Source organism: Arvicanthis niloticus, chromosome 12, assembly GCF_011762505.2.
Source record: "Arvicanthis niloticus isolate mArvNil1 chromosome 12, mArvNil1.pat.X, whole genome shotgun sequence".
In the NCBI taxonomy this organism is placed as follows: Eukaryota; Metazoa; Chordata; class Mammalia; order Rodentia; family Muridae; genus Arvicanthis; species Arvicanthis niloticus.
The window spans coordinates 78,709,148-78,735,302 of record NC_047669.1 but is presented as its reverse complement, the minus strand read 5'-3'; the positions used below and the strand labels follow the sequence as shown (position 1 = coordinate 78,735,302).

The 26,155-nt window shown below is 44.2% G+C and overlaps 1 protein-coding gene across 2 annotated transcripts in view; it reads right to left on the bottom strand.

Annotated features, from left to right (window-relative positions):
- The window catches only part of Bace2 (beta-secretase 2), a 93,103-nt gene extending 75,722 nt beyond the window's left edge, over positions 1-17,381 (bottom strand). Inside the window, exon 1 of one of the 2 annotated variants that reach the window (XM_076943220.1) lies at positions 16,867-17,381. In XM_076943220.1, coding sequence (XP_076799335.1) covers positions 16,867-17,166 — 300 coding nt within the window. In that variant the 5' untranslated portion in view covers positions 17,167-17,381. The remainder of the gene's footprint in view (positions 1-16,866) is intronic. The other variant, XM_034515576.2, reaches the window with a different exon arrangement.
- Between the last annotated feature and the right edge of the window lie 8,774 nt (positions 17,382-26,155).

The following is a 26,155-nucleotide window of genomic DNA, read 5'->3' as shown; positions in this document are numbered from 1 at the left end:
AATGCTTTGGGTCTGAAGAAGAGATGGGAAGAAATTTGAGTTTGTCTATTAATAATGTATACAGTCACATTACACAGAGTCCCTGTCACTGCATGTCCTAACATTACACATGGGTGTCAACAATGGAAATGTGTTCTAGACTCTGTGTGCACAGTGCTGAGCTTCCAACAACCTCCCACCCCCCACTTCTTCAGATGAGAACAGAAAGTGAATGATGGGAAGATGTTTAAGAGAGTCCCTTGACTGAGAAAAGGCTCTCAGAGGAGAAACATGAAAGGCGGGAAGAACATGTCAAACAAAATTGTAATTAATTTCCCCTGAGGAAGAAGAAAAGCAGCTGAAACACAAATGAGATCCCACAGAAAGCATTCAGGGAAACAGGAAGTGCTGCTGGAAGTTAAAACCACGGCGTCAAGTGAAGGCTGAAGCTCAATAGAAACAACTGGGAGTCAGGGTCACCAGACTAGAGAGTTCAATATCTAGACAACAGGGGGGTCAAGAGCAGCTGCGCGTTGTCTCTAGTGAGTTTTTACACTGGAAAGACAAGAAGCAACACAAGGGAGGAAGGGTTGACTTGGGCTCACAGTTTCTGGTCACAGCCCATGGTGGCTGGATCATGAGAGGCTTGGTCACATTGCATCCAGTCAGGAGGCAGAAAGGGAGATGCCTGCACTTAGCTTGCTTTCCTTTTTAGTCAGCCCATGACCTCAGCCCATGAGATGGCACCACCCACAGTTATGGTTGTCCTCCCACATCTATTTACCATGAGTAGACTCTCTCTGGAAGACATGATCAGAGGTGTGTTTCCTAGGTGAGTCTAGATCCTGCATGTTGATAATATTAAACATCACACTAAGTCCAGCATTTAAGAAAAGAAAAAAGAAAAGAAGAGAGAAAAAAAAAAAAAAAAAAAAAAAAAGACCTACCCTACCTAACTTGTGTTATATCGGGTACTTTTACCATTGCTGTGATCAAATGCCCAGCAAAAGCAACCTAAAAAAAGAAGGGCTTATTTTGGCTTATATCACATTTGGTCACATGGCATCAATAATTAGGAAAACAATAGGAAGCAGAGGGAGAGAACCAGTAACGCTCAGCTAGCTCACTTACTCCTTTTTATTTACTCTGGGACCCCAGCCCATGGAATCAAGGCGTTCAAACTTTAACTGAGTTGTCACATCTCAATTAACCTAACCTACACACTCCCTCACAGCATGCCCAGAGGCCTGTTTCCTAGGTGGTCCAGATCCTTTCAACTTTATAGTATTAACCATCAGTCATAACAACATGAACACTAGATCTGAGATTGTTCAAAGAAGTTTCCAGAAGGTAAAGAAAGAGGCAGTACATGTGCAAAGTCCCAGGAATCACAAGTGCATTGTGCTTGCTGTCCACAACATCGGTGTAGACCATGTAAGAGCTTCAAATCCAGATGCCATTTATTTGGCTAGAGAAGTTGAAGATTTTGGGACCTCACAATCCAGCTGGTCTCCTACAGAGTAGAGAGTTGAAGTGCTTACAGAACTGAGGATACATGGGAAAGAGCAAACTCCTCGATCCCTGGAGTTGCAGAGGACCAGTAGCTCCATCCCCTCCCCCAAGAGTCCCAGGGGTCGGGGTATTGGGGTTGGTGAACAAGTAGGTTTAAAGTCAATGGTCTGCAGGCCTGACTGTCTACACCTGATGCAAAGATTGGGATCTTTCATTCCAGGCAGCCAGCTTCATGATTCATAAGCTCAGGACAGTAAGGAATCTGTCTGTACAGACACAAGAAGACCCCCAATGATGCAACAGCTCAGACATGGAGAGAAAGAGGAAGTTCATTTCCTGGGTGCAAGGTGAGGCTGCCCTCTATAAATACAGCCCAGAATATTGCCTACAATCTGACTACTTCAAGCAGTATTGTAGGCTCTACTATTGGGATCTAGAGAAATTAGAAAGAAGGACAAGAGTTCTCTCTTAAGCCAAAATGTGTATATATTTATTAATAAAAATTATTTTAAAATAATGCATAGCTTGATGTCAGGAGACATCTAGGATAGGCTAAGCTAGCAGGTGGTCTTCCTGGAGGTGGTTCACTATTTTTTGCATGGTCTATGATGGGTGAGCTCTATGTGGCAAGGTCCCAAAGAGACTTCATCTCAGGATTGCTTCTTGCAGCTGATATGCTTTTCCTGTCATTATTAAATTAATATAATAATCCCTGGGCATTAGCCCACACTATTGAGGAAATTTCCTGAAGATCAACATAAAGATGAACTTTTATGAATTAATACTGTTTAGATAAAGTAATGATTCTATAAAACTCTTGATTTGATTCAAATAATTTTAGGAAGAAAGTTTGAGATTGTTTTAGCTGTTTTGCTAGAAAAATATAATAAAGTTAAAAATCAAGAATAGAGTGTGTCTACCCCTCATAGTAGTAAGTAAAGTCTGCATAATAAGGAATACAATGAACTTTAATAATCATACTAAAAAGAGAAATAAACTTGGGACAAATTTGTGTTCAAGGAAAAGCATTCAGGTCCAAGGATGAAGCCAGAGGTGTGCACTGTGACAAGACAAGGCCATATGAAATTGTTGCTTTGAACTTATAATGAATGAGCTTATAGAATGAAACACCACTTTGAACTTAATATCAACATCCTTTTGTAACTCATATTTTGTATACATTTTATCTATGAGATAATTTTCTAAGAACTTTTATCTATAAAAAGGCCAGAAAAAAAAAAAGAAATAAAGATGGTATGATGGCTTAGGGAGCTCTGCCTCATCCATTCATCCATCCATCCATCCATCCATCCATCCATCCATCCATCCATCTACCCACTTACCCATCCACCCATCCATCCATCTATTCATTCACTCATCCATCCATTCATCCTTCCATCCATCTATCCATCTATCCATCCATCCATCCAAATGTATATGTCTGTTTATATGTAGGTATATATGTATATATGTAAGCATGCATTGATACTTGTGGAGTTGATTGAGACAGACAGTTGGGCCCAGTCAGAGTGTGGGTGTATGGATGTGTATGTGTCTGTCCATATTTGCCTGTGCAAAGAATCTTAATTCTTTTCCTTTCCTTCCTCTCAGTTTCCCAGAGTTTACCAGTCTAGCCACAGAGAAGCTTCTAGCTGCCTGGTCAGAAAAGGGAGTGCTAGCAATAAATCATTACCTATTCCTCCCACCGTTAAGCAAAAGGTGATAATTCCTCTGAAGCTATCAGCTTCTGGCCAGTATAACTAAGAATCAAAGAGAGTAAATATTATTAATACTAAGCAACCTTTATACTCACAAACCAAGTTTTACACACACACACACACACACACACACACACACACACACACACTGCTGATGCTTTGGCCAACTGGCTACCTTCCAGAGAGAACCACCAGTGCACTGGACAGGTTCTTGGCAGCTTGATATTTGCAAATAGTCATGCAACTTAGCAATGAAAAGTGTTAGGTGGTTCTATATTGTAGTAACACCAAGGCATGTATCTACAAAAACTTACACAATGCAACTTACTTCATACCTAGGCTCCTTGGTGTAGCCAGCCATTGGTCCAAGGTACACATCTATATGAGCCTATCACTGATACTGAGATTTCTAAATCTACCCATATCTAAATACAAGAACAACAGTGCAAAAATGCAGCATAGTAGATAAACAAAGGCACTTTCCATGAATTGAGTTTGGAGGACCAAAGTGTGTGTGGATGAGCCAGTGAGTGAGAAAGCAAGCAGGCATGAAGGCCTACTATGTACCTCTTCAGTATACCACTTCAGTGAATAACTACCTCAGAGAAATGCTTCAGTCTAACACTTGAATGAACCACTCAGAGAATCACCTTGGTGGACCACTTCAGGAAACATCTTCATTAAATTGCTCTGGAGTAGTGCTTCGGTTAACTGTTTTTCATGCGCTACAACTGAAGACTTTAAAGACACCACACACATAATCTACACTGAATTTGTAGGCCACATTTTTCTTTCTTCAATTATAAATTATCTTGCTAGAGTGCTTATCTCTTTTACTTCATAAACTTTGTAGTTGTCCTTACCTATTTCTAGTAAAACAGTGTGATACTACCTAAAACGTTTTCCTTCATTAAATCCTTAATTTACATGTTTTTGACTTTTAAGATTTTTTATGTGTATGTGCCATCCATGTTTGTATGTGTATGAAAGCATGTATGTGTGTGTATGTGTGTGTGTATGTGTGGTGTTTGTGTTCCTGTGTACATGTACATATGGAGGCCCAAGGTTGATGCAGGAAATCATCCCTTAATTGCTTTTCCACTGTATGCACTGAGACAGGCTCTCTCAATCAAACCTAGAGCTCATCACTACGTCTAGTCTCACTAGACAGAATGTTTGTTCTAAGGATCCTCTGCCTCACCTTTCAAGGCTGGCATTACAGACAGGAAGCCATGCACCCCCAGAATTTATGTGAATTTTGCATAACAAGCACTTTAACCACTGAGTCATACCCCCATTCTAGTTTTAGACTGAGATATAAAATCCTTTGTAAACCTTTCTGTTAAAAAACTAAGACATAAATAGACAGACTAGGCTAGGCTCATATAGGGTCAAGTTCAATAATGTCACGACTTGGATCCTAGTTCCTCTAGAAGAGCCTACCCAGAGTTACCACATCAGAATGGCGTACTGTCTTCTAGAACTTCCACTAAAGATCTAGCCTGAGGCTGGGTACCATTACCTTTTTATTATATGTAGAATAAACATCCTCCAAAATAGCATAAGAATATAGTACGTTGATAAACCAGCATTAGTGTCTCCCATTACACTTCTAAAGTATGATCGCTGTTCCTAACTGCACTGCTCTTACCTTTCCAATGGCTGGTACACAAGCTTGCTTATACCAGCTTTACCACCAGTATGAGAGCAATGCTTTGTGGCAGGACTCCACAATGCCTGCAGCGTCAAGGCAATTAGAATTACTCTATCCCATCAGGCTCTAGGTGATCACCTCTGTATATGTGGTTTGTTGAGCAAAATGTCCTATATGGCATGACTATACTTAAGAATTTGTGTTGATTAGAGTACAATAAAACTATGGCATGTTAAATTTTTCTGTGCACCAAAACTACTAGAAATATCTTTTGCTAAATGTGCCCATGGATCACAGGAAGTCAGTAGGTCTGGCACCTCTAGAATCCCAAGCCTTTCCTGTACCACTATTTGGGAGTATGAGGCACCTGATATTCCAGAGCCTTTGAATGTCTTTATGTGCAGAATGCATGTCTTTCAAAGGCAGGTTTGTGGTTGTTTTTAGCCTCAAACATAATCTCCCTTCACCCCAGCCAACCTTTCTCGTTCAGTCCCTCACACATCAGACTGTCATCTTCCAGAAAAAGTTCAAAGCAAAGCCCAACCTACAGTCCACTCCAGCCTGGCTCACAGAGGCACTCAGAACTAGATTCTAGCTGATGTAGGACAGGTAGGCTGAACGATACTGTGTGCATTTGGTGGTGAACTATATCAGTCGCAGTCCATAAGAGACAGGAGTGGATGATGGCAGCCGTTGGCACCCCTGTCCTCAGCCCAGCCTGCTCTACTTACTTGACATTATCTCTCAAAGACTCCTGTAGTGGTTTGAATGAGAATGTTCCCATTAGTTCATATAACTGAACAGTCCACCCCAAGCCAGTGGCACTGTTTTGGGGGGAGATTTAGGAGGTGCAGCCTTGTTAGAGGAAGTGTGTCACTAGAGTGGAGCTTTGAAAGTATAAAGATTCTTACCACTTACACTTTGCTCTTTCTGCTGCTCCAGCCCACATGCCTGACTGCCTGACATGGCAATGCTTCCCTACAGTGATGGTGATATACTTGTATTCTTATGCAGCCATAAGCCCAAATAAATTGTTTCTTCTATAAGTTGCCCTGATCATGGTATTTTATCACAGCAATGTAAAGTAACTAATACAAGTCCCATCAGGGGATGGGCTTCAGCTATCCACTCTTGGTACCATCTCCTGCACCCATAACTTTCCTAAAACATCCTGGGATCTCCTTAGTAAGCCAGGCACACCCATTTCCTTATTCCACATCTGTCCTGAGGGCCCCAAATGAAGAGACCACCAAACAACACACAATGGGATAAATGGTCTCTACCATGCTGCCTCCCCTGGCACTCAGGGTTCCAGTTTCCTTTAAAATTAAGAAATTTCCAAGCCATCCATATTTAATAATATCCTCCACAACTCACCCTACACATGCACAAAAGTAGTATGGTATATGTATGTATGACCTGTAAGGAGTTTTCTCTCATAAGCCCAACTCCAAAGCATTTTTATAAGTAGATGAGAAAAGATCTGAAGCAGGATCTAGGAACACATGTGCATACACACGTGTGTACACACACACACACACACACACAGAGAGAGAGAGAGAGAGAGAGAGAGAGAGAGAGAGAGAGAGAGAGAGAGAGAGAAAAGAGACCGCCTGTACCTCCTGGTTTACCCTTGCTCCATCTTCTCCAGGCTAGCTCTTCTCATCACATCAGACCAGCTCCATCTGCACCTGCTCAGCCATGTCTTTCCCAAAGCCCTTGTTGGCAGTCTACTTTCCCAGACGTGCATTCCCAGGTTGCACCTTGGCATGGCATTCTCAAAAATACTGTTTGCTTTCTTTACAGTCTTCCTCAGATGAACACTGAGTGTGTAAAAACAAGGACCTTCTCTGTATAGTTAACTGTCAATCCCAGGGCTTAGAACAGGTGTTTTGGGTGGTGTTCCCTCTGCCTACTGAAACTCAGAATTCTGGAACTCTTACCCCGTGGCTGATGCTGCACTGAGATCTCAACACATCTGGCCACAGCCAATTCTCCTAGTAAACATGAAACACATACTATATCTGTACTGTCCTTGTCTTCCTTGACATGTATTAATAGTGGATTAGCTCTCCTAAGTGTGTGTGTATGTGCATGTGTGCATACACATGTGTTCACACATGTATGCATGTGTACACATGTGTTAGCGTGCATCTGGAAGCTAGAATAAAACCCAGGTTGTTAGTCCTCAGTTTTTTTTTTTTAAAAAAAAGATAATTTCTGCATTAGTTTGCTTTCTATTGCTGTGATAAACACCAAGATCAAAAGCAACTTGGGGAGAAATGGGTTTTTTGACTTACATGGCCCATCACAATCCATCATTGAGGAAAGCTGGGATAGAAATTCCATCAGGGCAGGAACCTGGAAGCAGGAGCTGAAGCAGAGATCACAGAGGACCGCTACTTATTGGCTTGCTCCTCATGGCTTCCTCATCCTGCTTCCTTACAGCACCCAGACCACCTGTCCAAGGGTGGCACCTCCACATCAATCATTAATTAAGACTTCTTACAGACTTGTCCATAGACCAATCTTTTAGAGGCATTTTTCTCAGTTGAGGATCTCTATTTCCAAATGACTTTAACTTGTTTCAACTTAACAAAACTAACCAGCATAGATCTCACTGGACTGAAGCTTCTTGGTTGACTTGGTTCAGTAAGCCCCAGGTACCTGCCTGTCTCTGCCTCTCTAACTCTGGAAGTATAACCATGTGTCACCATGCTGGGTCTTTTCACATGGGTTCTGGAGACTGAACTCTTGTCCTCATGCTTGTAGGCAAGTAAATTACTGGCTAGTCTATCTCCCTAGGACCTGAGCCCACTTCTCAATTCTGTTTCTTTCTAATATGCTATAGGTCACAGTCCTGGGAAATAACCTTGTAAAAATTAAGAACAAACCATTTCCAGTTAAGGCTAGCTATAGTTTAGGACACAGATGTTTGGAACAGCTGCTTTTTCAGGCTAGATTCTCTGCTCTTCTCCATAATGTTTGACACAGGTGGATACCAAAACTGAGTAACAGGATACCAGTGATCTGTCTAGCTGTTCTCCAGCTTATTTAAAGGAAGATGTAAGGCTGGAGAGATGGCTCAGAGGTCAACATCCAATATTGCTCTTGTAGGGGACCTGAGCTCAGTTCTCAGAACTTACATCAGGAGACTCCTAATGCCTATAACTCTAGCTCCAAGGGACCTGATGGCCTCTTCTGGACTCTACATATATGTCTACATATATGTAGACATACATATATACATATGCAAAATTAAACGTGATTCTTAAGAAAATAAAAATAAAGGGATTTGCATATGTGACAAGGTTGGGGGTAGTCTCAATTTTCCCAGCCAGGACAGCTCTGGAGAGTGCAACAGAGCCCAACAGTTACCACAGCCACCTCTCTGCGTCAGCACAGTGAGCAGTCTAACTGAGAGAATGGGGAGCTCAGTTAACCCACCACAGTAGCAACTCCATCTGCATTGTCTCTGTGCAGATCCTTGAGCACCTACAACTGTAAGTCACAACCACATGGGAGCAGCAGGGTGACCACAGGTAACAGAGCCCCTTTAAGGTTAACAGAAAGGCACGGGGCATCTGCTGGGTTCTGATTAGCTTTTTCTTTTTCATTTGGCTTTATTAGTGGTGTATTGGAAGTTTCAAGCTTTCTGAATTCACAGTAAAGGCTCTGTGGCAGACAGGGCATTCATTCCAAAAGGCTGCCTTCAGCACAGCGACTCTGAGCAGTACATGGGAAGGACTTGTATTTCAGACTTCCCAACTGCCCAGCATAAGGACTTTCCTGGAATACAATCCGCCTAAGGCAGAGAGATTTCTAAAGTAAACAGAAAGGGAAATATCCAAAGGGTACTTGCCTAGGAAGACAAGAAATGGCCACTCTGCATAAGTCAGAGGAGGTGCTGGCCTCTGCAATGATCTTCATATAGAGTCCAAGGACAGAATCCAGCATGACTGAGGGACATGAGACATGGCAGAATCTTAGGCCTGGTATGGTATTTCACCTAGGAAGCATGGACACTGTCCCAAAATTCTGCATTGCAGCCAGCTCTTGTGAGCCAGTGGATTCCCAGCAGCAATGAGTCCTGTTGTGGCCTGTGAGCCAGAAGAAGCTCTTGTCCCTGCTGACTGGGACAATAGATCCTTCCTTTCTGAAGTTCCCCAAATGACTCATCAAAGGTTCTGGCCAATAGAACAGATCATACATAATTGAGGAGGGTCTAGGCTTCCATGAAACCTCAGAATCACTGGGTAAAATTTCTCAGTTTACAGACTGGGAGACTGAGGCTCAGCCAGGATAATTAACTTCCTCCCACCTAAAATCCATAAATAACCAGTATGGGCCCAGCACTCAGTATTGGACACTCAGTATTGGCCACACTACACAGACATACCTCCCCAGAGGGACTTCCAAGGGGAAAAACTCTTCGGCACCAACCAAGAGTTTGTTTGGTCCTTCAGAACCTCTGGAATCTACATTCACCTTCAACAAGATGTGGCTTTGTATCTATCAACACATCTCTGTCAACAGGATCAACCCTCAGTGACCTCAGTGTTGTCCCAGAAACACCTCAGCACATCCACACACAGGACTTTGGCTTCTGTCAGGGGTAGGCATAACTGACACCCAGAACCTGTTTCCTTTCCATTGCCCAAACCATTGCTACAGTGGAGCTAGTGGTGACTTGCAGTGGACCACGAGGCTGTGCTCAGCTCCTTGACACTCTTGAGCTAGTGTGAGATAAGAGATGTTTTTCCCCATTGCAGTCACGGCTCCCTGAAATGATGGAGCTGATCCAGAGCATCACCTGCTTCCTACCCCCAATCCTCTCCATCACCCTAACTCAGAAGCACTGACATTGTGTTTCCCAGCACTGGTATAGGCATACAATGTACCAGGTAATAAAACCCCAACATTTATCCAGAGCCCTGCATTGGATGGCCAGTCTTTAACTTAAGAGTATTGCTTTTATTCCAAGTCTGCCACATCAGTATGACAAGGCACCACTTCTTTGGGGAATTCTATAAAATGACAATTTGGGGATGGGTAGCAATAGTGTCAAACATGGACAAAGAGGATCTGAGTGATGTCCAGTTCACCTGTGTCTCACACACAGATTTACAGGGTCAGGAAAGTGTCCTGAAATATGTGACATTCACCCTTCCCCACACTCCACCCACAACCCTGTGTCTTCACAGCTAGGACTTAGAGAAGCCCAGAAAGGCCATTTCCTCACAGAAACATTCTCCTCTGTTTATATCCACAATTTAACCAATGACTGGCCAGGGCTGGGCAGCAAAGCAGAGTGACAAAAGGGAACAGGCAGACAGCAAGACTTTCAAAGGGACAGAAGGCCCACTGTTAGTAAAAAAAAGGAGATGTGGGCTGGAGAGATGGCTCAATGGGGACTGACAGGTTTGTCCTCAAGCCTGATGATGTGAGTTTGATCCCTGGGACCCACACTATAAGACAGATCTGACTCTGACAATGGTCTTCTGACCTCCACACATGCCCTGTGGTATGTGCATGTTCCTCCTACAATAAACACATAAATGCAATAATAAATTGTAGAAGCAAGGCATAGGTGGGACGGAGAAACAGGACTGCCCTGTTCCTGCTGTCCTCTGCATGGGGGGAAGGCAGGTATTAGCAGTTCCAAGCTTGGGTGGACCCTGCACACAAAGCCAAAGGCTTGACCCCAGAAGTCAATAGCTAAGGTAGAAAATAAGTTCCATAGAATGTGACCAGACCCTATAGAGAACACCCAGGGGTAAACCAGTATGTAAAATAACCATTATGGTTTAAGCTGTAGGGTCACCTCAACTCTCATGTTAACTTATTGTTATAATTCGGAAGAGGTGGGCCCTTTGGTATAGGCTCTGTTGATGTGAGCACCTGAATGCATTCAGGTGATAAGAATGTCAGGTGAGAAGCACTGTGGGGGTGGATCAGCTCCAAATGCCAGTCAGGTTAGGCCTCTTCATGCAATGTCTCCTTGGGACTCTGCCAACAAGGAGACAGCTCCAGATACAGGCCTTCAACTTTGGACTAGGAACAGCCAAAACAAACTTCTCCATAACTTGCTCAGTCTGTGGCATCTTGTTATTAGCAACAGAAAGCAAACAAAGATAGCAACAGCTAATCTTACTCTTTCTCTTCTGGCGTTTAGTTAGTGCGGGCTGCAAGCATCCTGAAGGAAACAGGAAGACTGGGCAGCTAACCTCGAAAAACAGGTTAGGCTGACCCACCTCTGACTCAGGAAAGCAGATACTCAGGGTGTGTCAGGAAAGAGCCCTTGGACAGACTTCTCTATTAAATACATCCTGATTCTTGAAGGGTGGCTGGTGCCTGATAAGGTCTTTAGAGCACAAAATTCAACAAGGGTGTTTCTCAACCACAAGGTTTAAATACTGCTGATTTGACCTTGTACAAGTTGGGTAGCTTCGCATTTATACAACTATTCTCTAGTGGGGAAACCAACAAAAGAATAGAGAAAGCATCAGAAGCCCCTGTCTCTGAGCCTCCTCCAGTTCACTACCTTACCATAGGCCCCTGACTAAGTACAACCCAAACCAATGTCTGCTCACCAATCTTAATGACTGTGGCACTTGAATACCAACCTGAAATTATTGACAACTAATAAGTGGGATCTAAAAATTATAAGCTTAGAAAGGATGTGAGGATAAAACTGTATTCCCCCAAGCAGACACTATTTATGGATGGGGGCATGTTCTGAGATATGGCATTAGACAATTTTGTTGTTGTGCAAATATCACAGAGTTATAATGAGACACACTTAGATGGTGTGATTGTTCGTGTTAACTGTTAATGTGACCGGATCTAGATGAGCCTCTGAGCATGCCCGTGAGGACTGCCTTGACTGTATTAACTGAGGTGGAAAGACCTGCCTACTGTGGCTGACACCATTCCCTGGGTGGGATTCTGGAAATAAAATGGAGAAGGGGAGTTAGGCAGCTTGCATCTATCATGTGCTGCATTCTGATTGTGCAAGCAACGTGACCAACTGCTCCAAGCTCTTACCACCTAGAGTCCACGGCACAATGGACTGTCCTTGAACTGTGAGCCAGAATCAAACCTTTCTCCCTTAATTTGCTTCTGTCTTCTATCATGGCAACAGCAAGAGTGACTAAGACAGACAGCTGTCGCATCACAGACCATCCAGTTTTATGGGACCACCATTATCTGTGCAGCCCAGAGTTGGAAATCTAAGCCCCATAACCTTGTCTGCAATGTGAGTCTTTGCAGATGTAAAGAAGTGAAGTAAGGCATTCCAATGACTGGTGTCTTTATAATGACTGCAGGCAGATGCCCACAGAAGGGAAGAAAGTCAGCAGAGATGAGGCAGAGGCTGGAGCAATACAGTTACAAGTGAAGAACACTAGAGATGATGACTAGGAAATGAAGTGTCCTTCCCTGGAACCTCCAGAGGAAGCATAGTCTCATCACTGACACCCCAGATTTGGGGCTTCTAGCTTCCACATCATAAGGGAATAGATTTCAATTGCTTTAAGGCTCTTGTCTGTGGAGTTTGTTAGGGAAGCTGAAGACACTAATTCAGAGGTAAGAGAACATTAACTATAGGGACTGAGGGCTCAGAAAGGGGCAGCACTTGCTTTTGGTCATCCATGACACAAACGCACCTCACTGTACTCAGCAGCACCAAAATACTCAGAAAAGGGAAGACAGCTCTTTTCTAAAGTCACTCTAACTGAGACCAGACTTATGTGACAGGGGCCCGAGTGTTGATGGATCTGATTGGATAGATGGACCCACCCCTTCAAGGCATGGCTGTGGAGGTGTGACTCGGGACAAGTCTGTTTCCAACTTAAAATTAAACCAAATAACTGTATAATCTCCACAGGAAGACATGGAAATCCAGTGAGGCAAACTTGGCAAATTTCTGAGCCTGAGGAACAGAGATACAAGGCTCAGCGATGAAATATTTCCCTAGTGTGGGTTTGGTCTGACATCCCACACCAAAACAAAACAAAACCAACCTGCTTAGCATGACATTGTACACTGGATGCACAAGAAATAAAGACAGGTGTTCACATCCTCTGATGAATCCTTTTCCTAATATCCAGAGGCTCCACATCTCACCTGAAGGAATGGGGGCAACTGGTAGGGCCGAATAACTAGGCAACAACTAGTCTGGTGTTCTCTTTCTTCATCATCTTTAACAGTGAGCCTATCAGCATTCCCCACCTGGTTTCCCCTCGCCTGGCTGCCTTCCTTTTTCCAGCCTCACTTACTGTGAGCTTAATGTGGTTGGGGGGATCCCAGTGATACTCCTCTTTAAAAAAAAAAAAAAAAAAAAAAAAGCTCTTAAATTATATAGAGTCTTATTCTGTACTTTCAATTGCTGTGCTAAGAGGTTGATCGATAACCCAGCTCACATGCCAACGTACTTTGTTAAATGTTTATATTGGAAGGCTTATATATGAAGACAGTTTGCCAGTTGTTTCACCCGAATCAACGCAGATGACAGAAATCTTCCAACAGAAAGTCCCCAAAGCCTTTTCTGAGACACCGTAAAGCATATGGCTGTGGGCCTTTGCTATCTTCACTTGGATTTATGGTGTGAGCATGAAAGTATATTCTAATAATGTAGATTGCTATAATTATAATCACTTTTGAACACTCTTATTATTATTAATAAGAGCAAATTGCATGGTTCCAGCATATGCTGGTCTCCTGTTAGATAGGAGTCACATAATGGTATCAGTGTGTAACCCCGACTCTCATCTCCATGCCAACGTGGGCCTGCCTGCCAGTACAGGGCTCTGAGGCTCTGTCAGGCTGCTGGATAGCCTGTGACTCCTCACAGAGTCGGTAAGCAGGACAATGGATCCCAGTTCTTAATGAAAGCACACAGGGGTAAGCACACTTCCAATGGCTGGCCTTTCCACAGGCTAGCAGGACACTGGTGAGCTCTGGTTTACATCCAGACTCCTGTGTTCAGCATCCTTCCACTTTCCTGCATCCAACTATTCCTTAAGATAGTCCTGAAGCATGGCCTTAAAGGGGAGGAGAAAGGGTGATCAGGGTTGTTGTGGCCTTTACTCTGCCTCAACGCTTTGGTCAAGAGAGAGAGTGGGGCTGCAGGGGCAGGAGACTCGAAGAATGGAGACAAGACAGGGTGTGATCAAGTCTCTCTTCTATTTTCTCAAGTCTCTAGTCTCCTTTATTGAATCTCTTTTATCAACTCTCTCCTATTGAAGGGAATTCTGAGGTATTTATATACACAAGCAGGAGAACACAGGTGAAAACACTTTACCACGTGCACCATACAGCTGGGGTCACTAAACAGCAAAACAAGCTATGTGGGATAAACAATATATTTATCAGAGTGTGCTTCAGCTGTTATAGGCTTTTGACAACCAAGTCTTTCATCAGGGTATATGGTTCCAGATGGCTGCAAAGTTGATCTAGCCGCTTTCTACTAAAGTCGGCTCCCAACACAGGGTATGGGAAAGACTCTAGGTACAGTCAGACATGCAGTCCCTAACTCCCCAGAACTGGTCAGGGACTACTGTCTAGTAAGGGCACATTGTAGCACAAACCAAGGAAAAGCAGACCAGAAACATGCTGGCTTCTTCAGTCTAATGACCTGGGCTCCATTCCCTACCCTCCTTCTTTCTTACCCCATTGCCCTAGTAAGTCATTCAGTGTTTCCAAACCTCATCCCCATCACTCTCAAGGCACATAGCAATGCTAGCACAAAAGCTGGGGCTTGTGGTGAATATTTGTATCAAACACCAGTCAGAGAGAGGAGGCGAGCTTAATCCCACCAAGGGCCTGTCTCAAAAATTAAGGTGGACAGCCCCCTGAGGAATAACACCCAAGCTTGTGACTTCCACAGGCAGGCATACACACATGCACATATATGCACATACCACAGATGTGCATACATACCCCTACAGACACCGCCCCCCCCCACACGTCAATTAGGATATAAGGGGGTGGTTGTGAGAGAGAACACATCTGTCAAGGTGTTTATCACACATGGAGGCTGATGACACTATGGTTATTAACATCTGAAGAAGTCTTGTTAATTTATTGCTTCCCTCTCTTTCTCTAAGCAATTTTACTTGAGGTTTCAGAGAACAAAAAGGAAATACATAAATGACCCTGTGCCCACTACTACAGCAGGAACTGTTTTTGGGGTTCAGAGGTCACCTCCCTACTGCTTTCCCTAGCATTTCCAAACCATTGCTGGTACCAGAGACACTAGAGAGCAGACTGCAAACCAGGTCACCAACACCTAGTGTTTACAATGGAAGTATCTGATGCATGGATTTTGTGATGAAACACTTTGTCCCTTCATCATGCCAGAACAACAATACAGAATAGTTCACCCCTGTGGAACGATATGCAGAAATGACACTTGTTTGTCACAAGCCAGCCTTCCTTACAAGCATGCTATAGTCTAGCTGAGAAATAACCTCAGAGGAACTACTTCCTTGGCTGTGTTAAGGATACAAACCTGGGTGCTCGTTACATCCTGGCTAATTTAATTAATTAAACTTCATCACTGAATTTAAAGGTCATTGAATTATCAACAAAGGCAAAGTAAAGGAGAGCTTTGTGAGATAGTCTTCTCCTCCTCTTTAAAGTTTATTTTTCTGGTTCTCTTTTTCTCAGCCCTGGAACTCGAGCTAGAGCTTTCCTCCTTAAAGGTAGAAGTTTCCCACATGAGGACTCAGTTGGAGTCTGTGTATAAAAGAAAGAGGCAGGCCCCTCCTGTTCTGTGCAGTCCTGCCAAAGGCAGTTCACAGAATTCCCTCTACCCTGAGATCAGGCTCACGTGGTGGTCTGACTACTCAGGGGACCCAAAGCCTCCTCAGCTGACACAGGCCCCCCTTCAGTCTGCCCTGCAGCCACTTCTGGACTGGGCACACAAGGACCCTGTACAGCAACTGCAACTAACATTTTGAGTAAAACACTCTTGAGGGTCTAAACAACTACAAAAGTTATTCCGCAGTTTCTCTTTTTAAAAATTAGCATGGCACATCTTCTTAAAGTCTTGAATAATTTAATTAGAATTATACAAAAGTCATGAGCATGTTCTATTTATGGGCAATCACATCAGCATGAAAAACCCCAACGACAATGTTAAAAATAAAGCGTCTTCATACGGTGCATTCAACTCATGAGACAACTTGAGTTCGAATTGGAGAGGGTCGGATCACTTCTGGGAGGCTTTCGTTTCCCTTGCCGGATTCCGTGCTTTGGGAGCCCGTGTTCTCTCGATACACGAAGTGTTAAATGAACATCGACACAAGGCGAAGAAGAAAGCTGTTTGGACTGCGTTTGTTTTATCTTCGCCTCGCTATGTGCCCGGTGTTCCCCAGCCGCTAATGGCATTCACATTCTCCAACCCCCGCAGGATGCATGCCTTGGCGGGTGCATGGCTCCCACAGGCTGGGCAGCCGGACAGCTATGAGGAAGCCAGCAAACAAACTCCGAGGAAGGAAGGCGGCTCTGCCGGGCAAAGAGACACTTTGGAACCGGGTGTCTTTTAGCTGAGCTCATGGAGAAATCTCTTTTAAAGGGTACTGCGCCTTGGATGCGGTCCAAGAGTCTTTTTAGCAATGAGACAGCATAGAGAGTGGTATCAACGCCAGTGATTTCCCTGCACCTAACAGCACCTTTTGCCAAGACCCCACTCACCCACCCACTCAGTAGGTACCGCTCTGGCTGGAAGGAGGTCTTTCCTGGGGAGGAAGCATGTTACAGGTCCCTTCAGCTGTCCAGCTCCACGGGGTGGGGGAGAGCCATCAAGTTCTGAAACATTTGCTCACACCCCCCTGAGCTGTGCCGGGGCAGAGGCTGCGCTCCCTAGCGCGCGCCTCCGCGCCTCACCCAACTCATGCAGCTCCCTGACCCTTCTTCTTCCCTGGGAAAGCTACTGCCTTAGGGGCGACATTAAATCGTGTGGGGTCAATTCCCAGAAACCACTGCCCCCAACACTACCTTCTGCGGAGGGGTCCCGATCAGCATCTCCAGGTAGTAGCCGCGGCCAGAGTCCCCCTGAAGGTTGTCCACCATAGCCAAGAAGTTGGCGGTAGCCCTGGCAGGCTCCAGTGCGAGGGCCAGGCCATCGGCCCGGGGCAACTCTGGGGTCCCGAGCCCGGGAACAGCCGAGGCTCTGTGGTTCGTGGCCCCGGCCACTTGGAGGGGCAGCGTGAAGGGCGCGGGGGCCAGCGCAGGGACTGCGCTCAAGAGCCACTGCGCCAGCAGCGGGAGCAAGAGTGCTCGAAGCAGCGCGCCCATCCCCGCAGCGGGGGCTCGGCGAGTCTGCAAACGCGCGGTTCTGCGGTCCTTTGCCGGCCGGGGCGGGGCGGATGGGGAGGAGGCTGGAGAAGGCGGTGCGGAGTTGAGCAAGTTCTCTGCCGCTGCCCCCTCTGGCGGCCGCCGCCCCGCAGGCCCTGCCCCTCCTCCGTGGCCAAGGTCAAGGATGGGCGCGGGTCGCGCCTCTTCCCGGGGAAACTGGAGTGCAAATTTTCCCCGGAACGTGCCCGGGAGGCCACGACTAACGGATATGACGAGGCTCAGCCTAGAGCTGCTGGAAAGTTTCTGAAACCCTTAAAGGGGCAGCTAAAGCGCAAACTGGCTTCCTGGACCTTCGCTCAAGGAGTCCGCAGGGGTCCACTGTTCCTGTAGAGGCAGAACTGCCCGGATGGGCAGGCAACTGTGAAAGAGCGCCTCTCCGCTTGCCAAGAGCATCTCCAACGGGGTCTGGCTGCCTCTCGGGGCTTCTCCCACACGAGGATCTCTCTTTCCAGCTCCTTAGGAAAGATTTGAAAGAAAGGATTTGAAGTATGGATGAAGGCTGGGAGCCCTGGGAGCTCCAGAGCTAGGGGAGGCAAGTGAGATTTTGAATTTCTGAGAAGGGATCTGAGCTATTGCTCCTTCCTGCTTGCACTCCCCAGAACCCAAAACCACAAGGCTGAGGAGGTAGCTTTGGGCCTGGTCTTCCTGGTCCTCCTCTTCTCCTTAATACAGATTCAATTCTGCTAGCTCAGTCTCCCAGGAATCCCGTTAGTCCACCCAGTTAGTGAATTACTATCAGGGTCCCAAATGAGGCTGCCATCCAGCCCTCCCCTTCTTTCATCCGCCCGCCAGCTCTCCGCAGATTATCTAATTAATACTTGTTTAGCCAGACACAGAAGCCGCAGAAATGCATTCAGAGGGCTATTTTATTTCAGGTACTGAACGCAGGGGGGGACAATTACACCACTAAACTCATCGATTTCTGTTGAATCAAGGAATAGAAGAAATCTTTGTCTCCTCCAGCTGAATTATTTTGGTTTTTTTTTTTTTTTTAAACAAACAAGACCATCTTCAAACAATGGAAAGTAGAAATCAAGCTTCCCTAATTCTTGACTGGAACTTCCAGATACAAGTGTCTGTGTTTATTCCCAATGTCAGAATCCTATCTTGCTCTACCGGGGACCTTTCTGTCCGAGATCTTTGGCTATGCTACTATCTAAATGATGCTGGTTATAAGTTGCACTTTTTCCCTCTGAACTCTATCCAAGATGCAAGGAATCCCCAGCCACATGAAGGCAAGCCTGATTAAATCCCGGGATAGAACCTACATTGTTATTCCCCATAAATCTGCATAGTTATCCAGAGCTCTTACATTCATATATTCACATTTAAATTCAAGATTGTAAGGAAAGGGCAATTTAAAAGAGATGGTTATTTACAAATCCTGGTGTTCAGTCTCAAGGGGTTGGGGACCACCCAGACAGCTCTTAGAATGACAGCATGCTTTTGGAAGCACATGGAATTTATCAAGGACATTGACTCAGGTGCTACATGATGTGTAAGGTATAAGGTCAATATTAAAGACATTTGCTCTCTCTAGGAGTTAAAGAAACACAAGGGAAATCTGTAAAACTCAAGTCTAATTAATGTTTGTACTTGAAACTCCCTACTTCATGTAGCGTAAATATTCCAAGCTTTTGCTGGTAAAAGGGAGGTATATAGACAGACACCTGCATAGAGACAGGTTCAAGGGCATATGCCATTTTAATGAGTGGTAGGACCATCTTGCCAAAAAGCACTGTCCAGGCCCTGAAGAGTTAGCACTGGACACGGACACCTTGTCTTCATTCTGTGTGGCTTAGCATTTTCCAGCCTCATTGCATGCAGACCTCCTGATTGACATGGGCTTCCTCACTGGCATCCCCTGGAGATAGCCGACATTGCTTGCTCAGAGCTCTTTTCACACTACAACCTATCCAACTTCTGCTTCCAGGACCCAGTTATACTCTTACAAACAACTGAGGACCTCAGGATGTTGATCTGTATTTAACAAACTAAGACTTCAAAATGAGAAACATTAACAATTAAAATAAAAACACAGCTGGGCCCAATTGGTAAAGTGCTTACTGTGCAAACATGAGAACCTGAGTTTAATCCCAAGCACCCACTTATAAATCCAGGCATGGCAGCATTTCCCTGTAATCCCAGCAACCGAGAAGGCAGAGAGAGGCAATCCCTGGGGCTCACTAGCCAGGCAGTCTAGTCTAATTGGCCAGTTCCAGGTCCCACTGCACCCGTCTCAAATGATAAAAAGAAAAGTGGGGGTCTCCTATGGTGGTTTGTATGAGACTGGCCCCTTAGGCTCCTGTGTTTGAATACTTGTTTTCAAGTTGTTTGGTAGGATTAGGAGGTGTGGTCTTGTTGGATGAGGTTTGTCGATGACTTTGAGGTTTCAAAAGCCCACTCTAGCCCCACCCTTTGCCTGTTGCTTTAGGATCAAGGCGTAAGCTCTCAGCTGTTGCACCCAAGCCATACATATAATGCTTGTCGCCACACATGTGGTGGTAATCATGAACCAACCCTCTGAAACTGTAGGCAAGCCCCTAAGTTAATGCTTATCTTTCAAGTTCCCTGGTCATAGTGTCTTTTTATAGCAATAAAATAGTAACTAAAATAACTCCTGGGGACCACTACACAAGGTTGATTCCTGGCCTCCACAAGTACACGTGTACATGTACATACCCAATGAATTTACTTGCACGCACACAAAATAAATACGTCTGCATGCGTGACCTCTGGCATCTTCTTTAATTTTTCTCCACCTAATATTTTTTGAGACAGAGTTTTCTCAATGAACTTAGAACCTGATGGGCAGGTCAATAAGGCCCAAGGATCCTCCTGTCTCCATCTCCCCAGTGATAGATTATAAGTGTGGGCTGACTTTTTAAGTGGGTGCTGGGAATAGAACTCAGGTGTTCTTACTTGCAAAATAAGCTCTTTACCAGATGAGCTTCTCCCCCATCCTAATACCTCTGTCTTACCAACTTTATCTTCTTTCACTCACTGTTCATCTCACAATGTCCACTTGCTGAAAACCTGTGTGCTTCCCTAGATAGCGTCAGCATGTATTCTCTCATGACACTCCTGAGAAGCACCCCACACTGGTGACTATGCCCTTCCTTGTGACTTTATGTTTATCAGAATCACCCAGGGAATTTGTCTTCACCTCTTAACCAGACAGTTCCATTCAGATGGTCTGGGGAGGGTATCCATCACTGTCAGAATTAAACAAAACAAGAACAACAACAACTGGTTGAAAGGAAGATTTAAACCTGGAAGAAATGAGATGCAAATGTCAACTGAAGTCTTGGATTGATTCTAAATTCCAGTGTGTAGTCCCAGACAGAGTCTTCTATTCTGAAAAATAAAACCAAAATGGAGATGACCAAGCCTCTTCTGGGGAAGGTACTTGAGTGTAATGCAGATTTCTTTCCTTATGGCAAGGCTTAGGTCCCCAGGTTGCAAAGACCTATGGGGGATATTCACACAGAATCTCCTGGCCTTACCTGAGGGAATGCTTAGTTCACATTTGCCTTGCATTGCTATTGGAAGTCTTTACTTTCACTTCATCTGTAACAGATGTTTCCCCAGAATCAGAAAAACAAAGCTTGGACTATGATTTATTCTTGTTTGTCTCTGAGGATCGTGGGAGTGAAATAGATCACCACTCCTCTGTTAATGAGGGTGATGTGGTTGAGTCAACACAAGGCCCTGGTCTGGGCACATCAGCTAGTGTCCAGATGTTCTTTTCCAATGGGAACTTAGTTCTAACAACAATTTGCCCACAAACCTGTTCCAAAGATGCTAGTAGATTATCAAAAGGTTAGAAAGGTCTTGCTGGATCATTGGTTTCAAGACCTAATGGAAACATTCAGAGGTGAGACAAGCAAGAATGAGGAACTGACTCAGGTTACTAATTTGTTAAAAGCCCTGGGCATTTAAAGAATTAGATCTCCTGACCAGAAAAATAAGGGGAGATGCTAGAGGCCAATAATTAAATCAGAATTTCCTGGATATGTAGTTTATCACCTCTCTAGACTGTAACAGCAATTGCTGCCAACCATGGTCACTTAGTTATGTACTGATGTGCTGGGTTAAGTATTAACTGCTTGCTGAAGCTATGTTTTGTCTTTCTTAAACAGTTCATGAGTTTGCAGAAAACTGTAGAGATTTAGGAGGAGAAGGAAGGGAAAAAGGAAAGGGTGCATGTTATTATTAAACATGGGAAGTTCTTAAGAGAGATTGTACATGAGAAAATGAATGTAAAATGTCTTCAGCTGTGGAAAGAAATAGATGTATAAGTAAAGGTGACCCTGGTTGTCTCAGTGCCAGAATGTGTGGACCTGTGGGTTAAAGTCTTCTTTCCCCTTCTACACATACCTATTCCACACATCCTCCCTTTGGGGTCAGAACCCTGGTGGGACTGGACCCCAACACCAAACTTTCTTTTTTCTTGTCTACTAAAAAGGTTCCAGAAACTCAGAATTTCTGCTATTCAGAGTAGGGTTTTTAAAAAGCACTTTCTCCAAAAGAAACTAGAGAGAAAAAGCTGACTTCACAAAGTGAATGTGCTAACCCAGAACACTGTCACACCAGAAGGCAGGGCCGCTATCAAAGAGTTCTGAGGTCCTATCAAAAGCAGGGTAAAGCTGGGACATTTAAATGTCATGGGAAACAGTGACTGCAGTAACTCCAAACACTTCAATTATGTTAAAATCTGTTTGCTCGGAATGTTCTTTTTAAAGGTACATTGATTAGCGTTGGAGAATGCTAAGGAACCCAACTCATTACATTTAAAAGCTGGCAGAGAAAGGACAAGGATCAAGCATTTGTTTCCTTGATTCCCGTACAAGCTATGTCTCCATCTAAAGAAAAAAATTGATGACAGCATGTTTCTCTTTATGGACATATATTGCCCATAATATGTGAAGATAAAATAATATAATTAGAATATTGATGTTTGTATGCCCTGTGATGGGTAACTTTGTCACCATGTTGTGGCTTAGAATCATCTGGGAAGAGAGTCTCAATGAGAAGTTGTTTACATTGTGTTGACCTGTGGGCATGTCTATAGAGTTTGTCTGAATTGATGTGGGAAGACACAGGCAACTGTTGGTGGCAATATTCCCTAGGCAGAGGGTCAAGGACAAGTGGGCTTGCCTGTGTTTCTTTCTGTTTCTGACTATGGATGTGATGTAAAACCTAGTTGTTTTAAGTTCTTGCCCTAACTTCCCTGGATTTTAACCTAGAATTGTGCACTAAAATAAATCCTTTTCTTCTAAGTTTCTTTTAAAAAAAAGTTTACCATGTGTATTCAAAAATATGTGTATATGTATAGTGTGTGTGTGTGTGTATACATGTGTGTAAAGTACTTGAAGAGGCCAGAAGAGGGTGTTGGACCTGGATCTGGAGTTGGGAACCTGTGTGCTGGGAACTGAAAGAAAGTCATTTGTGAGAGTAGAACACATCCTTAACCCCTAAGCTGTTTCACCAGGCCCCCTAAGTTGCTTCTTGTCAGGATATCTTATCATAGCAACAAAAATGAAACTAGACCAGCTCCTGTGAATATATATACATATATACATATATATGCGAATATATATATGTGTGTGTGAATATATATATATATATACATATATATGTAAATATAGAGAGAGAAAGAGAAGGGAGGCAAAAATGAACATATACAATACTACACATGGCTTGCTCTTACCCAAAGAAGAAAGCCTAAATGTGACCAAGCCAATTTGCCACAAGATGACAGATGTCTTCCTGGAACCTGAATCTGGCCAGCTTCCCATGTCTGTAAATAAAGTCTTATGGATACACACCCATACTCATTTGATCAAGACTATATGGCCCAGAAAGCATTGAGTATTTACTGTCCACTCATCCACCCTAATGTCAATTAAAAGATCTTTATGCCCCTGTCAATCAATTGCAATGTATGGACCTTATTTAAACCCTCATTGGAACAAAATGGCAGTTAATTATGAAACAGAAATTTAAACATAGGTAGGAATATAATATGGTATTATTAATAATTTCAGCTATAATAAATGTGTGTGAAAGTCTTATCCAGTAGAGGTGTGCAATTACACACTGGGATAGTAAAACAAGGTTTGTTTTCCCATATTGGGTTTGTTCGGAGCATTTTAAGCAAGATCTGAAGTGAACTGTATCACCATAGGAATGACTCTATCAGCCTACCCTTTACTGTTTTCATTTTAAAGAAACTGAGGCATGGAGTTACTATTTGGAGTGTAGCGAGTATGGTTTTCATAGCCTGGGGTCCAATTTGCAGAGCCTGCACTCTTCATCACAAGGCTAGGTGCTATCATGTCTTTTCTGATGGTCACAGGATGGTCCATCTGGAGAAGGTTCCAGAACACTATCCACATAGTGAACACACAGCAGGAGAAAGGGGCTGAAGGCCCTGGAGACAGCAGCCATCCACACCAGTTTGGTATGCCTGTCTGTCACTCACTAGATATGCACCCACATAGGAAAGTAACACCAGAAACACTGTCCAGCAAAGTGTGCTGGAGCAGTCTGCATGCCAGACCCCAGACTGGCTTGTGGTGGAGGAGACTGGGGTGTGGTGAGCTTGGAGATAGGAGAACCATTGAGAAAGTGACTGCATTGATCCTGGCAGCCTGTGGCCACTGGTCTGAACCTGGAGAACAGGATAGCCACTGATGTGGACCCAGAAGACAGAGTTTTTGGGGTTCAGGAGCCTGAATCCTCTAACACAACATGCAGCTGGGTGTGCAGGACTTCCTGCCTAGGAATGCCTCCTATTGTGTTTAGAATGTGAAATGGCTCCCTAAATTACATGATGGCACTTGGCCCCAGCTGGTGACATGTTTGGGAAGGTCCATTTAGAGGGCAGAGCCTTGGGGGAGGAGGTGAGAATTATGGATGGGCCTTGAGGCTTAAGCTCAGTCCCATTTCCTCTTTATTCTTCACTTTCTGACTGCAGTTGTAATATGACCAGCAGGGCTCCTGTGCCTGCCGACATGTCTCCCCAACCTGCTGTGATGTATTCCCCACAACGATGGAGTGTGTCAGCTCTCACTGAAATAAACCCCACTACAGTTGCTTAGGTCAGGAATGTTGTTGCAGCAACAAGGATAGTCATTGACACAGTAGTCTATAGACAGCCTGCTGGATTCCTTTTGATTACACTTTCCTGATAGTGGCCATTGTCAGAGTGGTGCCACCAACCCTGCCTTCTTTCTTCCTCAAATCATGAGAGACAAGGTATGCAGTTACCAGTGTCACAGGAGGACACTGGGGTACAGGGTTGGTGACTGAAATTACACTGAGTAATGACCAGTTGAATCCAAACTCCAGGCAGCTGGCCTCCAAAGCAATGTTCTCTTCCTAACCCTGCTATCTTTTTATGGTGAATCTGAGGAGATGGCTCAGAGGACAAAATACTTGCTGTGCAAATGTGAGGATCTGGGTTCAGATCCCTAGTACCCAGGTAAAAATCTAGGCATGGTAGCACATACCTGTAACACCAGTGTTGGGAGGCAGGGATGAGCAAATCTTGGGAACGGGTGTGGCAGCTTGCTTGTCAGCCAGTCTGCATTGGTGAGAGACCCTACTCTGCATCCAAACACTAAGGTTGAAGGGCCAGGAAGATGGCTCCTTAGGTAAGAGGGATTTCTGTGCCAGCATGAAGACCTGAGTTCAAACCCTCAACACTCATGTTTTAAGGAAGGGTGATGTGCTAGTTGATATTGTCATCTTGGTACAATCTAAAGTTACCTGGGAATCTCAACTGAGGAATTACCCAGATCAGATCGGCCTGTGGCTCTCTGTGCGTAATTGTCTTCATTGATGACTGGGGTAGGAGGGCACAGCCACTGTGGGCCGTACCACCCCTAGGCAGGGGAAGGTAGCTAAGCAAGCCATAGGGAACAAACTAGTAGGCAGTGTTCCTCCATGGTGTCTGCCTCAGTTCCTGCCTTCAGTTCCCTCAATAATGGACTATAATATGGAAGAGTAAGATGAAATAACTATTCCCTCTTCAAACTGCTTTTGATTATGCTGTTTGTCAGAAACAGAAAGCAAACTAAGACAGCTGGGTATTACTGGGCGTGTATGTAACCCTGTCACCCGGGAAGTGAGTAGAGACAGGCAGATTCTAAGAGCTTGCTGATCCTCTTGTCTGGCCAAGAAAAGAAGAGCTTCATGTTTAGCAGCAATAAGCAATAAAGAGATGGTGGAAGACTCTTGATATTTTGCTTGGACCTCCACATATGTGTACATAAGTGCAAATACCTCAGACTCACATGCATGCACATACATCACATCACATCACATCACATCACACCACACACACATACACACACCACACCACATGCACACACATACACCACACATACACACACACTACACCACACAGGCATACACATACTATATAACATACCACAATAATACATATACACACATATGTACACATAGCCATGCCACACCACATACTTACACATACATACCCATATACATACACCACACACAAATACACAAACCACATACACATATACACACACATACTCATACATATACACACACCACACCACTCACTTTCACACACACATACCACATACACACACATACATACACCATTCACATACACATACACACTACACATAGACACACACACACACACATATATATATATATATATATATATATATATATATATATATATATCACACCACCACCCACCCACACACCACATACACACACACACACACACACACACACACATATATATATATATATATATATCACACCACCACCCACCCACACATCACATACACACACATATATATACCATTCACAAACACCCACACCCACACATACACATATATACAAACACACACACCACACACACATACCACATATACACACACAT